This window comes from Girardinichthys multiradiatus, chromosome 21 (genome assembly GCF_021462225.1).
Source record: "Girardinichthys multiradiatus isolate DD_20200921_A chromosome 21, DD_fGirMul_XY1, whole genome shotgun sequence".
NCBI lineage: Eukaryota > Metazoa > Chordata > Actinopteri > Cyprinodontiformes > Goodeidae > Girardinichthys > Girardinichthys multiradiatus.
Window position 1 is genome coordinate 41,646,631 of NC_061813.1, and position 14,381 is coordinate 41,661,011.

General features: G+C 64.7%; 1 protein-coding gene across 10 annotated transcripts in view; it reads right to left on the bottom strand.

Moving 5' to 3' along the window:
- The window catches only part of epb41l3a (erythrocyte membrane protein band 4.1-like 3a), a 70,552-nt gene that overhangs the window by 9,372 nt on the left and 46,799 nt on the right, over positions 1-14,381 (bottom strand). For 9 of the 10 annotated variants that reach the window (XM_047349611.1, XM_047349609.1, XM_047349610.1 and 6 more), the window contains one exon: positions 14,158-14,279. The exons of the other annotated variant lie outside the window; for it this stretch is intronic. In XM_047349611.1, coding sequence (XP_047205567.1) covers positions 14,169-14,279 — 111 coding nt within the window. In that variant the 3' untranslated portion in view covers positions 14,158-14,168. The remainder of the gene's footprint in view (positions 1-14,157; positions 14,280-14,381) is intronic. 10 annotated transcript variants of the gene reach the window in all.

A 14,381-nucleotide genomic window follows, 5' to 3' on the forward strand; every position in this document is an offset into this window, starting at 1 on the left:
GAGGAGAGGGAGCCAGGAGGACATGGAGGCAGGAGGAGAGGGAGCCAGGAAGACATGGAGGCAGGAGGAGAGGGAGGCAGGAGTACATGGAGGCAGGAGGAGAGGGAGGCAGGAGGAGAGGGAGCCAGGAGGACATGGAGGCAGGAGGAGAGGGAGCCAGGAAGACATGGAGGCAGGAGGAGAGGGAGGCAGGAGGACATGGAGGCAGGAGGAGAGGGAGGCAGGAGGAGAGGGAGCCAGGAGGACATGGAGGCAGTGAGGAGAGGGAGGCAGGAGGACATGGAGGCAGGAGGAGAGGGAGGCAGGAGGAGAGGGAGCCAGGAGGACATGGAGGCAGGAGGAGAGGGAGGCAGGAGGACATGGAGGCAGGAGGACATGGAGGCAGGAGGAGAGGGAGGCAGGAGGACATGGAGGCAGGAGGAGAGGGAGGCAGGAGGAGAGGGAGCCAGGAGGACATGGAGGCAGGAGGAGAGGGAGGCAGGAGGACATGGAGGCAGGAGGAGAGGGAGGCAGGAGGAGAGGGAGCCAGGAGGACATGGAGGCAGGAGGAGAGGGAGCCAGGAGGACATGGAGGCAGGAGGAGAGGGAGGCAGGAGGAGAGGGAGCCAGGAGGACATGGAGGCAGGAGGAGAGGGAGCCAGGAGGACATGGAGGCAGGAGGAGAGGGAGGCAGGAGGACATGGAGGCAGGAGGAGAGGGAGGCAGGAGGAGAGGGAGCCAGGAGGACATGGAGGCAGGAGGACATGGAGGCAGGAGGACATGGAGGCAGGAGGAGAGGGAGCCAGGAGGAGAGGGAGCCAGGAGGACATGGAGGCAGGAGGAGAGGGAGCCAGGAGGACATGGAGGCAGGAGGAGAGGGAGCCAGGAGGACATGGAGGCAGGAGGAGAGGGAGCCAGGAGGACATGGAGGCAGGAGGAGAGGGAGGCAGGAGGAGAGGGAGCCAGGAGGACATGGAGGCAGGAGGAGAGGGAGCCAGGAGGACATGGAGGCAGGAGGAGAGGGAGGCAGGAGGACATGGAGCCAGGAGGAGAGGGAGGCAGGAGGAGAGGGAGCCAGGAGGAGAGGGAGCCAGAAGGAGAGGGAGGCAGGAGGACATGGAGGCAGGAGGAGAGGGAGGCAGGAGGAGAGGGAGGCAGGAGGAGAGGGAGGCAGGAGGAGAGGGAGCCAGGAGGAGAGGGAGGCAGGAGGAGAGGGAGGCAGGAGGAGAGGGAGGCAGGAGGAGAGGGAGCCAGGAGGAGAGGGAGCCAGGAGGAGAGGGAGGCAGGAGGACATGGAGGCAGGAGGAGAGGGAGCCAGACGGAGAGGGAGGCAGGAGGAGAGGGAGCCAGAAGGAGAGGGAGGCAGGAGGAGAGGGAGCCAGGAGGAGAGGGAGCCAGGAGGAGAGGGAGCCAGAAGGAGAGGGAGGCAGGAGGACATGGAGGCAGGAGGAGAGGGAGGCAGGAGGAGAGGAGGCAGGAGGAGAGGGAGCCAGGAGGAGAGGGAGCCAGGAGGAGAGGGAGCCAGGAGGAGAGGGAGCCAGAGGAGAGGAGAGGGAGGGCAGGAGGACATGGAGGCAGGAGGAGAGGGAGGCAGGAGGAGAGGGAGGCAGGAGGAGAGGGAGGCAGGAGGAGAGGGAGGCAGGAGGACATGGAGGCAGGAGGAGAGGGAGGCAGGAGGAGAGGGAGCCAGGAGGACATGGAGGCAGGAGGAGAGGGAGGCAGGAGGAGAGGGAGCCAGGAGGAGAGGGAGCCAGGAGGACATGGAGGCAGGAGGAGAGGGAGGCAGGAGGAGAGGGAGCCAGGAGGACATGGAGGCAGGAGGAGAGGGAGCCAGGGAGGACATGGAGGCAGGGGGCGAGGGAGCCAGGAGGAGAGGGAGCCAGGAGGACATGGAGGCAGGAGGAGAGGGATCCAGGAGGACATGGAGGCAGGAGGAGAGGGAGCCAGGAGGAGAGGGAGCCAGGAGGACATGGAGGCAGGAGGAGAGGGAGGCAGGAGGAGAGGGAGCCAGGAGGACATGGAGGCAGGAGGAGAGGGAGCCAGGAGGACATGGAGGCAGGAGGAGAGGGAGGCAGGAGGAGAGGGAGCCAGGAGGACATGGAGGCAGGAGGAGAGGGAGGCAGGAGGACATGGAGGCAGGAGGAGAGGGAGGCAGGAGGAGAGGGAGCCAGGAGGACATGGAGGCAGGAGGAGAGGGAGGCAGGAGGACATGGAGGCAGGAGGAGAGGGAGGCAGGAGGAGAGGGAGCCAGGAGGACATGGAGGCAGGAGGAGAGGGAGCCAGGAGGACATGGAGGCAGGAGGAGAGGGAGCCAGGAAGACATGGAGGCAGGAGGAGAGGGAGGCAGGAGGACATGGAGGCAGGAGGAGAGGGAGGCAGGAGGAGAGGGAGCCAGGAGGACATGGAGGCAGGAGGAGAGGGAGGCAGGAGGACATGGAGGCAGGAGGAGAGGGAGGCAGGAGGAGAGGGAGCCAGGAGGACATGGAGGCAGGAGGACATGGAGGCAGGAGGAGAGGGAGGCAGGAGGAGAGGGAGCCAGGAGGACATGGAGGCAGGAGGAGAGGGAGCCAGGAGGACATGGAGGCAGGAGGAGAGGGAGGCAGGAGGACATGGAGGCAGGAGGAGAGGGAGGCAGGAGGAGAGGGAGCCAGGAGGACATGGAGGCAGGAGGACATGGAGGCAGGAGGACATGGAGGCAGGAGGAGAGGGAGCCAGGAGGAGAGGGAGCCAGGAGGACATGGAGGCAGGAGGAGAGGGAGCCAGGAGGACATGGAGGCAGGAGGAGAGGGAGCCAGGAGGACATGGAGGCAGGAGGAGAGGGAGCCAGGAGGACATGGAGGCAGGAGGAGAGGGAGGCAGGAGGAGAGGGAGCCAGGAGGACATGGAGGCAGGAGGAGAGGGAGCCAGGAGGACATGGAGGCAGGAGGAGAGGGAGGCAGGAGGACATGGAGCCAGGAGGAGAGGGAGGCAGGAGGAGAGGGAGCCAGGAGGAGAGGGAGCCAGAAGGAGAGGGAGGCAGGAGGACATGGAGGCAGGAGGAGAGGGAGGCAGGAGGAGAGGGAGGCAGGAGGAGAGGGAGGCAGGAGGAGAGGGAGCCAGGAGGAGAGGGAGGCAGGAGGAGAGGGAGGCAGGAGGAGAGGGAGGCAGGAGGAGAGGGAGCCAGGAGGAGAGGGAGCCAGGAGGAGAGGGAGGCAGGAGGACATGGAGGCAGGAGGAGAGGGAGCCAGAAGGAGAGGGAGGCAGGAGGAGAGGGAGCCAGAAGGAGAGGGAGGCAGGAGGAGAGGGAGCCAGGAGGAGAGGGAGCCAGGAGGAGAGGGAGCCAGAAGGAGAGGGAGGCAGGAGGACATGGAGGCAGGAGGAGAGGGAGGCAGGAGGAGAGGGAGGCAGGAGGAGAGGGAGCCAGGAGGAGAGGGAGCCAGGAGGAGAGGGAGCCAGGAGGAGAGGGAGCCAGAAGGAGAGGGAGGCAGGAGGACATGGAGGCAGGAGGAGAGGGAGGCAGGAGGAGATGGAGGCAGGAGGAGAGGGAGGCAGGAGGAGAGGGAGCCAGGAGGACATGGAGGCAGGAGGAGAGGGAGGCAGGAGGAGAGGGAGCCAGGAGGACATGGAGGCAGGAGGAGAGGGAGGCAGGAGGAGAGGGAGCCAGGAGGAGAGGGAGCCAGGAGGACATGGAGGCAGGAGGAGAGGGAGGCAGGAGGAGAGGGAGCCAGGAGGACATGGAGGCAGGAGGAGAGGGAGCCAGGAGGACATGGAGGCAGGGGGCGAGGGAGCCAGGAGGAGAGGGAGCCAGGAGGACATGGAGGCAGGAGGAGAGGGAGCCAGGAGGACATGGAGGCAGGAGGAGAGGGAGCCAGGAGGAGAGGGAGCCAGGAGGACATGGAGGCAGGAGGAGAGGGAGGCAGGAGGAGAGGGAGCCAGGAGGACATGGAGGCAGGAGGAGAGGGAGCCAGGAGGACATGGAGGCAGGAGGAGAGGGAGGCAGGAGGACATGGAGGCAGGAGGAGAGGGAGGCAGGAGGAGAGGGAGCCAGGAGGACATGGAGGCAGGAGGAGAGGGAGGCAGGAGGACATGGAGGCAGGAGGAGAGGGAGGCAGGAGGAGAGGGAGCCAGGAGGACATGGAGGCAGGAGGAGAGGGAGCCAGGAGGACATGGAGGCAGGAGGAGAGGGAGGCAGGAGGACATGGAGGCAGGAGGAGAGGGAGGCAGGAGGACATGGAGGCAGGAGGAGAGGGAGGCAGGAGGAGAGGGAGCCAGGAGGACATGGAGGCAGGAGGAGAGGGAGCCAGGAGGAGAGGGAGGCAGGAGGACATGGAGGCAGGAGGCGAGGGAGCCAGGAGGAGAGGGAGCCAGGAGGACATGGAGGCAGGAGGAGAGGGAGGCAGGAGGAGAGGGAGGCAGGAGAGGGAGGCAGGAGGAGAGGGAGGCAGGAGGAGAGGGAGGCAGGAGGAGAGGGAGGCAGGAGAGGGAGGCAGGAGGAGAGGGAGCCAGGAGGACATGGAGGCAGGAGGAGAGGGAGGCAGGAGGAGAGGGAGCCAGGAGGAGAGGGAGCCAGGAGGACATGGAGGCAGGAGGAGAGGGAGGCAGGAGGAGAGGGAGGCAGGAGGAGAGGGAGGCAGGAGAGGGAGGCAGGAGGAGAGGGAGGCAGGAGGAGAGGGAGCCAGGAGGACATGGAGGCAGGAGGAGAGGGAGCCAGGAGGAGAGGGAGGCAGGAGGACATGGAGGCAGGAGGAGAGGGAGACAGGAGGAGAGGGAGCCAGGAGGACATGGAGGCAGGAGGAGAGGGGGGCAGGAGGAGAGGGAGCCAGGAGGACATGGAGGCAGGAGGAGAGGGAGGCAGGAGGAGAGGGAGGCAGGAGGAGAGGGAGGCAGGAGAGGGAGGCAGGAGGAGAGGGAGGCAGGAGGAGAGGGAGCCAGGAGGACATGGAGGCAGGAGGAGAGGGAGGCAGGAGGAGAGGGAGGCAGGAGGAGAGGGAGGCAGGAGAGGGAGGCAGGAGGAGAGGGAGACAGGAGGAGAGGGAGGCAGGAGGAGAGGGAGCCAGGAGGACATGGAGGCAGGAGGAGAGGGAGCCAGGAGGACATGGAGGCAGGAGGAGAGGGAGGCAGGAGGAGAGGGAGCCAGAAGGAGAGGGAGGCAGGAGGAGAGGGAGCCAGGAGGAGAGGGAGCCAGGAGGAGAGGGAGCCAGAAGGAGAGGGAGGCAGGAGGAGAGGGAGGCAGGAGAGGGAGGCAGGAGAGGGAGGCAGGAGGAGAGGGAGGCAGGAGGAGAGGGAGCCAGGAGGACATGGAGGCAGGAGGAGAGGGAGCCAGGAGGAGAGGGAGGCAGGAGGACATGGAGGCAGGAGGAGAGGGAGCCAGGAGGAGAGGGAGCCAGAGGACATGGAGGCAGGAGGAGAGGGAGGCAGGGGGAGAGGGAGCCAGGAGGACATGGAGGCAAGAGGAGAGGGAGGCAGGAGGAGAGGGAGGCAGGAGGAGAGGGAGGCAGGAGAGGGAGGCAGGAGGAGAGGGAGGCAGGAGGAGAGGGAGCCAGGAGGACATGGAGGCAGGAGGAGAGGGAGGCAGGAGGAGAGGGAGGCAGGAGGAGAGGGAGGCAGGAGAGGGAGGCAGGAGGAGAGGGAGGCAGGAGAGGGAGGCAGGAGGAGAGGGAGGCAGGAGGAGAGGGAGCCAGGAGGACATGGAGGCAGGAGGAGAGGGAGCCAGGAGGACATGGAGGCAGGAGGAGAGGGAGGCAGGAGGAGAGGGAGGCAGGAGGAGAGGGAGCCAGAAGGAGAGGGAGGCAGGAGGAGAGGGAGCCAGGAGGAGAGGGAGCCAGGAGGAGAGGGAGCCAGAAGGAGAGGGAGGCAGGAGGACATGGAGGCAGGAGGAGAGGGAGGCAGGAGGAGAGGGAGCCAGGAGGACATGGAGGCAGGAGGAGAGGGAGGCAGGAGGAGAGGGAGGCAGGAGGAGAGGGAGGCAGGAGAGGGAGGCAGGAGGAGAGGGAGGCAGGAGGAGAGGGAGCCAGGAGGACATGGAGGCAGGAGGAGAGGGAGGCAGGAGGAGAGGGAGGCAGGAGGAGAGGGAGGCAGGAGAGGGAGGCAGGAGGAGAGGGAGGCAGGAGAGGGAGGCAGGAGGAGAGGGAGGCAGGAGGAGAGGGAGCCAGGAGGACATGGAGGCAGGAGGACATGGAGGCAGGAGGAGAGGGAGGCAGGAGGAGAGGGAGGCAGGAGGAGAGGGAGGCAGGAGGAGAGGGAGGCAGGAGAGGGAGGCAGGAGGAGAGGGAGGCAGGAGGACATGGAGGCAGGAGGAGAGGGAGGCAGGAGGACATGGAGGCAGGAGGAGAGGGAGGCAGGAGGACATGGAGGCAGGAGGAGAGGGAGGCAGGAGGACATGGAGGCAGGAGGAGAGGGAGGCAGAAGGAGAGGGAGGCAGGAGGACATGGAGGCAGGAGGAGAGGGAGGCAGGAGGACATGGAGGCAGGAGGAGAGGGGGGCAGGAGGAGAGGGAGCCAGGAGGACATGGAGGCAGGAGGAGAGGGAGGCAGGAGGAGAGGGAGGCAGGAGGAGAGGGAGGCAGGAGAGGGAGGCAGGAGGAGAGGGAGCCAGGAGGAGAGGGAGCCAGAAGGAGAGGGAGGCAGGAGGACATGGAGGCAGGAGGAGAGGGAGCCAGGAGGAGAGGGAGCCAGGAGGACATGGAGGCAGGAGGAGAGGGAGGCAGGAGGAGAGGGAGGCAGGAGGAGAGGGAGGCAGGAGGAGAGGGAGGCAGGAGAGGGAGGCAGGAGGAGAGGGAGGCAGGAGGAGAGGGAGCAAGGAGGACATGGAGGCAGGAGGAGAGGGAGGCAGGAGGAGAGGGAGGCAGGAGGAGAGGGAGGCAGGAGAGGGAGGCAGGAGGAGAGGGAGGCAGGAGGAGAGGGAGCCAGGAGGACATGGAGGCAGGAGGAGAGGGAGGCAGGAGGAGAGGGAGGCAGGAGAGGGAGGCAGGAGGAGAGGGAGGCAGGAGAGGGAGGCAGGAGGAGAGGGAGGCAGGAGGAGAGGGAGCCAGGAGGACATGGAGGCAGGAGGAGAGGGAGCCAGGAGGACATGGAGGCAGGAGGAGAGGGAGGCAGGAGGAGAGGGAGGCAGGAGGAGAGGGAGGCAGGAGGAGAGGGAGGCAGGAGGAGAGGGAGGCAGGAGGACATGGAGGCAGGAGGAGAGGGAGGCAGGAGGACATGGAGGCAGGAGGAGAGGGAGGCAGGAGGACATGGAGGCAGGAGGAGAGGGAGGCAGGAGGACATGGAGGCAGGAGGAGAGGGAGGCAGAAGGAGAGGGAGGCAGGAGGACATGGAGGCAGGAGGAGAGGGAGGCAGGAGGACATGGAGGCAGGAGGAGAGGGAGGCAGGAGGACATGGAGGCAGGAGGAGAGGGAGGCAGAAGGAGAGGGAGGCAGGAGGACATGGAGGCAGGAGGAGAGGGAGGCAGGAGGACATGGAGGCAGGAGGAGAGGGAGGCAGGAGGACATGGAGGCAGGAGGAGAGGGAGGCAGGAGGAGAGGGAGCCAGAAGGAGAGGGAGGCAGGAGGAGAGGGAGCCAGAAGGAGAGGGATGCAGGAGGAGAGGGAGGCAGGAGGAGAGGGAGGCAGGAGGAGAGGGAGCCAGAAGGAGAGGGAGGCAGGAGGAGAGGGAGCCAGAAGGAGAGGGAGGCAGGAGAAGAGGGAGCCAGAAGGAGAGGGAGGCAGGAGGAGAGGGAGGCAGGAGGAGAGGGAGCCAGAAGGAGAGGGAGCCAGGAGGAGAGGGAGCCCGAAGGAGAGGGAGGCAGGAGGAGAGCGAGGCGGGGGGAGAGGGAGGCAGGAGGACATGGAGGCAGGAGGCGAGGGAGCCAGGAGGAGAGGGAGGCAGGAGGAGAGGGAGGCAGGAGGACATGGAGGCAGGAGGAGAGGGAGGCAGGAGGAGAGGGAGGCAGGAGGACATGGAGGCAGGAGGAGAGGGAGCCAGGAGGAGAGGGAGCCAGGAGGACATGGAGGCAGGAGGAGAGGGAGGCAGGAGGACATGGAGGCAGGAGGAGAGGGACGCAGGAGGACATGGAGGCAGGAGGAGAGGGAGGCAGGAGGACATGGAGGCAGGAGGAGAGGGAGGCAGGAGGAGAGGGAGGCAGGAGGAGAGGGAGGCAGGAGGACATGGAGGCAGGAGGACATGGAGGCAGGAGGAGAGGGAGGCAGGAGGAGAGGGAGCCAGGAGGACATGGAGGCAGGAGGAGAGGGAGGCAGGAGGACATGGAGGCAGGAGGAGAGGGAGGCAGGAGGACATGGAGGCAGGAGGAGAGGGAGGCAGGAGGACATGGAGGCAGGAGGAGAGGGAGGCAGGAGGACATGGAAGCAGGAGGAGAGGGAGGCAGGAGGACATGGAGGCAGGAGGAGAGGGAGGCAGGAGGACATGGAGGCAGGAGGAGAGGGAGGCAGGAGGACATGGAGGCAGGAGGAGAGGGAGGCAGAAGGAGAGGGAGGAAGGAGGACATGGAGGCAGGAGGAGAGGGAGGCAGGAGGACATGGAGGCAGGAGGAGAGGGAGGCAGGAGGACATGGAGGCAGGAGGAGAGGGAGGCAGGAGGAGAGGGAGCCAGAAGGAGAGGGAGGCAGGAGGAGAGGGAGCCAGAAGGAGAGGGAGGCAGGAGGAGAGGGAGGCAGGAGGAGAGGGAGGCAGAAGGAGAGGGAGCCAGAAGGAGAGGGAGGCAGGAGGAGAGGGAGCCAGAAGGAGAGGGAGCCAGGAGGAGAGGGAGCCAGAAGGAGAGGGAGGCAGGAGGACATGGAGGCAGGAGGAGAGGGAGCCAGGAGGAGAGGGAGCCAGGAGGACATGGAGGCAGGAGGAGAGGGGGGCAGGAGGAGAGGGAGCCAGGAGGACATGGAGGCAGGAGGAGAGGGAGGCAGGAGGAGAGGGAGGCAGGAGGAGAGGGAGGCAGGAGAGGGAGGCAGGAGGAGAGGGAGCCAGGAGGACATGGAGGCAGGAGGAGAGGGAGGCAGGAGGAGAGGGAGGCAGGAGGAGAGGGAGGCAGGAGGAGAGGGAGGCAGGAGAGGGAGGCAGGAGGAGAGGGAGGCAGGAGGAGAGGGAGCCAGGAGGACATGGAGGCAGGAGGAGAGGGAGCCAGGAGGAGAGGGAGCCAGAAGGAGAGGGAGGCAGGAGGACATGGAGGCAGGAGGAGAGGGAGCCAGGAGGAGAGGGAGCCAGGAGGACATGGAGGCAGGAGGAGAGGGAGGCAGGAGGAGAGGGAGCCAGGAGGACATGGAGGCAGGAGGAGAGGGAGGCAGGAGGAGAGGGAGGCAGGAGAGGGAGGCAGGAGGAGAGGGAGGCAGGAGGAGAGGGAGCCAGGAGGACATGGAGGCAGGAGGAGAGGGAGGCAGGAGGAGAGGGAGGCAGGAGGAGAGGGAGGCAGGAGAGGGAGGCAGGAGGAGAGGGAGGCAGGAGGAGAGGGAGGCAGGAGAGGGAGGCAGGAGGAGAGGGAGGCAGGAGGAGAGGGAGCCAGGAGGACATGGAGGCAGGAGGAGAGGGAGCCAGGAGGACATGGAGGCAGGAGGAGAGGGAGGCAGGAGGAGAGGGAGGCAGGAGGAGAGGGAGGCAGGAGAGGGAGGCAGGAGGAGAGGGAGGCAGGAGGACATGGAGGCAGGAGGAGAGGGAGGCAGGAGGAGAGGGAGGCAGGAGGAGAGGGAGGCAGGAGAGGGAGGCAGGAGGAGAGGGAGGCAGGAGGAGAGGGAGGCAGGAGAGGGAGGCAGGATGAGAGGGAGGCAGGAGGACATGGAGGCAGGAGGAGAGGGAGGCAGGAGGAGAGGGAGGCAGGAGGAGAGGGAGGCAGGAGGACATGGAGGCAGGAGGAGAGGGAGGCAGGAGGAGAGGGAGGCAGGAGGAGAGGGAGGCAGGAGGAGAGGGAGGCAGGAGAGGGAGGCAGGAGGAGAGGGAGGCAGGAGGAGAGGGAGGCAGGAGAGGGAGGCAGGAGGAGAGGGAGGCAGGAGGAGAGGGAGGCAGGAGGACATGGAGGCAGGAGGAGAGGGAGCCAGAAGGAGAGGGAGGCAGGAGGAGAGGGAGCCAGAAGGAGAGGGATGCAGGAGGAGAGGGAGCCAGAAGGAGAGGGAGGCAGGAGGAGAGGGAGCCAGAAGGAGAGGGAGGCAGGAGGAGAGGGAGCCAGAAGGAGAGGGAGGCAGGAGGAGAGGGAGGCAGGAGGAGAGGGAGCCAGAAGGAGAGGGAGCCAGGAGGAGAGGGAGCCAGAAGGAGAGGGAGGCAGGAGGAGAGCGAGGCGGGGGGAGAGGGAGGCAGGAGGACATGGAGGCAGGAGGCGAGGGAGCCAGGAGGAGAGGGAGCCAGGAGGACATGGAGGCAGGAGGAGAGGGAGGCAGGAGGACATGGAGGCAGGAGGAGAGGGACGCAGGAGGACATGGAGGCAGGAGGAGAGGGAGGCAGGAGGACATGGAGGCAGGAGGAGAGGGAGCCAGGAGGACATGGAGGCAGGAGGAGAGGGAGGCAGGAGGAGAGGGAGGCAGGAGGAGAGGGAGGCAGGAGGACATGGAGGCAGGAGGAGAGGGAGGCAGGAGGAGAGGGAGCCAGGAGGACATGGAGGCAGGAGGAGAGGGAGGCAGGAGGACATGGAGGCAGGAGGAGAGGGAGGCAGGAGGACATGGAGGCAGGAGGAGAGGGAGGCAGGAGGACATGGAGGCAGGAGGAGAGGGAGGCAGGAGGACATGGAGGCAGGAGGAGAAGGAGGCAGGAGGACATGGAAGCAGGAGGAGAGGGAGGCAGGAGGACATGGAGGCAGGAGGAGAGGGAGGCAGGAGGACATGGAGGCAGGAGGAGAGGAAGGCAGGAGGACATGGAGGCAGGAGGAGAGGGAGGCAGAAGGAGAGGGAGGCAGGAGGACATGGAGGCAGGAGGAGAGGGAGGCAGGAGGACATGGAGGCAGGAGGAGAGGGAGGCAGGAGGACATGGAGGCAGGAGGAGAGGGAGGCAGGAGGAGAGGGAGGCAGGAGGAGAGGGAGCCAGAAGGAGAGGGAGGCAGGAGGAGAGGGAGGCAGGAGGAGAGGGAGGCAGAAGGAGAGGGAGCCAGAAGGAGAGGGAGGCAGGAGGAGAGGGAGCCAGAAGGAGAGGGAGGCAGGAGGAGAGGGAGCCAGAAGGAGAGGGAGGCAGGAGGAGAGGGAGCCAGAAGGAGAGGGAGGCAGGAGGAGAGGGAGCCAGAAGGAGAGGGAGGCAGGAGGAGAGGGAGCCAGAAGGAGAGGGAGGCAGGAGGAGAGGGAGGCAGGAGGAGAGGGAGGCAGGAGGACATGGAGGCAGGAGGAGAGGGAGCCAGAAGGAGAGGGAGCCAGGAGGAGAGGGAGCCAGAAGGAGAGGGAGGCAGGAGGAGAGGGAGGCAGGAGGAGAGGGAGGCAGGAGGACATGGAGGCAGGAGGCGAGGGAGCCAGGAGGAGAGGGAGCCAGGAGGAGAGGGAGGCAGGAGGAGAGGGAGGCAGGAGGAGAGGGAGGCAGGAGGAGAGGGAGGCAGGAGGACATGGAGGCAGGAGGAGAGGGAGGCAGGAGGACATGGAGGCAGGAGGAGAGGGAGGCAGGAGGAGATGGAGGCAGGAGGAGAGGGAGGCAGGAGGACATGGAGGCAGGAGGAGAGGGAGCCAGGAGGACATGGAGGCAGGAGGAGAGGGAGGCAGGAGGACATGGAGGCAGGAGGAGAGGGAGGCAGGAGGACATGGAGGCAGGAGGACATGGAGGCAGGAGGACATGGAGGCAGGAGGAGAGGGAGGCAGGAGGACATGGAGGCAGGAGGAGAGGGAGGCAGGAGGACATGGAAGCAGGAGGAGAGGGAGGCAGGAGGACATGGAGGCAGGAGGAGAGGGAGGCAGGAGGACATGGAGGCAGGAGGAGAGGGAGGCAGGAGGACATGGAGGCAGGAGGAGAGGGAGGCAGAAGGAGAAGGAGGCAGGAGGACATGGAGGCAGGAGGAGAGGGAGCCAGGAGGACATGGAGGCAGGAGGAGAGGGAGGCAGGAGGACATGGAGGCAGGAGGACATGGAGGCAGGAGGAGAGGGAGGCAGGAGGAGAGGGAGCCAGGAGGACATGGAGGCAGGAGGAGAGGGAGGCAGGAGGAGAGGGAGCCAGGAGGACATGGAGGCAGGAGGAGAGGGAGGCAGGAGGAGAGGGAGCCAGGAGGAGAGGGAGGCAGGAGGACATGGAGGCAGGAGGAGAGGGAGCCAGGAGGAGAGGGAGCCAGGAGGACATGGAGGCAGGAGGAGAGGGAGGCAGGAGGAGAGGGAGGCAGGAGGAGAGGGAGCCAGGAGGAGAGGGAGCCAGGAGGACATGGAGGCAGGAGGAGAGGGAGGCAGGAGGAGAGGGAGCCAGGAGGACATGGAGGCAGGAGGAGAGGGAGGCAGGAGGAGAGGGAGCCAGGAGGACATGGAGGCAGGAGGAGAGGGGAGGCAGGAGGAGAGGGAGCCAGGAGGACATGGAGGCAGGAGGAGAGGGAGGCAGGAGGAGAGGGAGCCAGGAGGAGAGGGAGGCAGGAGGACATGGAGGCAGGAGGAGAGGGAGCCAGGAGGAGAGGGAGCCAGAAGGAGAGGGAGGCAGGAGGAGAGGGAGGTAGGAGGAGAGGGAGCCAGGAGGAGAGGGAGCCAGGAGGACATGGAGCCAGGAGGAGAGGGAGGCAGGAGGACATGGAGGCAGGAGGAGAGGGAGCCAGGAGGAGAGGGAGCCAGAAGGAGAGGGAGGCAGGAGGAGAGGGAGGCAGGAGGAGAGGGAGCCAGGAGGAGAGGGAGCCAGGAGGACATGGAGGCAGGAGGAGAGGGAGCCAGGAGGACATGGAGGCAGGAGGAGATGGAGCCAGGAGGAGAGGGAGCCAGAAGGAGAGGGAGGCAGGAGGAGAGGGAGGCAGGAGGAGAGGGAGCCAGGAGGAGAGGGAGGCAGGAGGAGAGGGAGCCAGAAGGAGAGGGAGGCAGGAGGAGAGGGAGCCAGGAGGACATGGAGGCAGGAGGAGAGGGAGGCAGGAGGAGAGGGAGCCAGGAGGACATGGAGGCAGGAGGAGAGGGAGCCAGAAGGAGAGGGAGGCAGGAGGACATGGAGGCAGGAGGAGAGGGAGCCAGGAGGACATGGAGGCAGGAGGAGAGGGAGCCAGAAGGAGAGGGAGGCAGGAGGACATGGAGGCAGGAGGAGAGGGAGCCAGGAGGACATGGAGGCAGGAGGAGAGGGAGGCAGGAGGAGAGGGAGCCAGGAGGACATGGAGGCAGGAGGAGAGGGAGGCAGGAGGAGAGGGAGGCAGGAGGAGAGGGAGCCAGGAGGACATGGAGGCAGGAGGAGAGGGAGGCAGGAGGAGAGCTTCATCCTTCACTGATTGGTTAGAACAGTTATTTCGGTGTTTAAATAATTTATTGGGGCATTTTCTTGGGTTATGTGATCATATCCTGTCAATAAAAGTTTATGTCTTTTTAAGGAGAGTGTTTAAGGTTTATTTCTTTGAATCTTGAAGGTCAAGTACATTTTAAAGACATTTTACTTTGTGCTCATCAGATGAATCTGCTGAGGTCTTCTTTACCTCTTTTTAATAAAAAAATAAGCTGGACTGAAAACAACCTCATTCTTCAGAGTCTGAAATCAGTTTTTATCCTGTGAACAATTCCTGATAACCCTGAGATGCAGTCATATCCTTTTCTCAGTAGGGACATCTATTGTTTAGTAAAGGAACTGCAGTAGGACCAATAGACCTCATGCACAGGTTGTCTAACCTGACACAGAGCAGAACATGCCGTCATCATACTCATGCAAACATGCAGTGAATGCCAAGTGCAATCTGGGGTTTATAGCGCCTCCTGCAGGATCCAGTCTCTTCCAGGTGTTTCTCACAAACTGAAACGCTGAAACTGAAGAGATGAGGACAGAGGAGACAGCGAGCCAAGCTTTAGGAGGAGCTTTACGTTTCTGCTCAGACACATGAACAACACCTTACTGTGAGCACGTGGGGGTGGAGCCACAGAATGATGTCATATGTAACTATGGTCGGACTGCCATTTTAGCTGCGTATTGCTATTCTGATGACCACAGGGTCAACAGACTGCTGATTGGTTTAAAATATATCGCTGAACACGATTAACCAATCAGAGCATCCTGCTGGCAGAGAAAGGCCATGCAAGCAACACGGTGTCAGAGCTACCGTTTCCCAGACTACCAATAAGCATTCAGCTGTGATCCCATCTAGGATGGGATCTAATCAGCTTCGTTACCTGTGATGTCATTAATTGATCATGTGATCAGGGGAGACCTCAGTTTCTTTATGGACAACTACCCTGGTAACAGACAGTTCAGGATGCTGCCTCCGAGCCTCACTGAGGGCAGCTGCCATGGCCTTTAAAAGAAACAAGACGGTCAGAACCCGGATCGGAGCACATCTGGACCAGGACCTGGTTGAACTCAGTTCTGTTACATGTATCCAGCTGGGTGTTTCAGT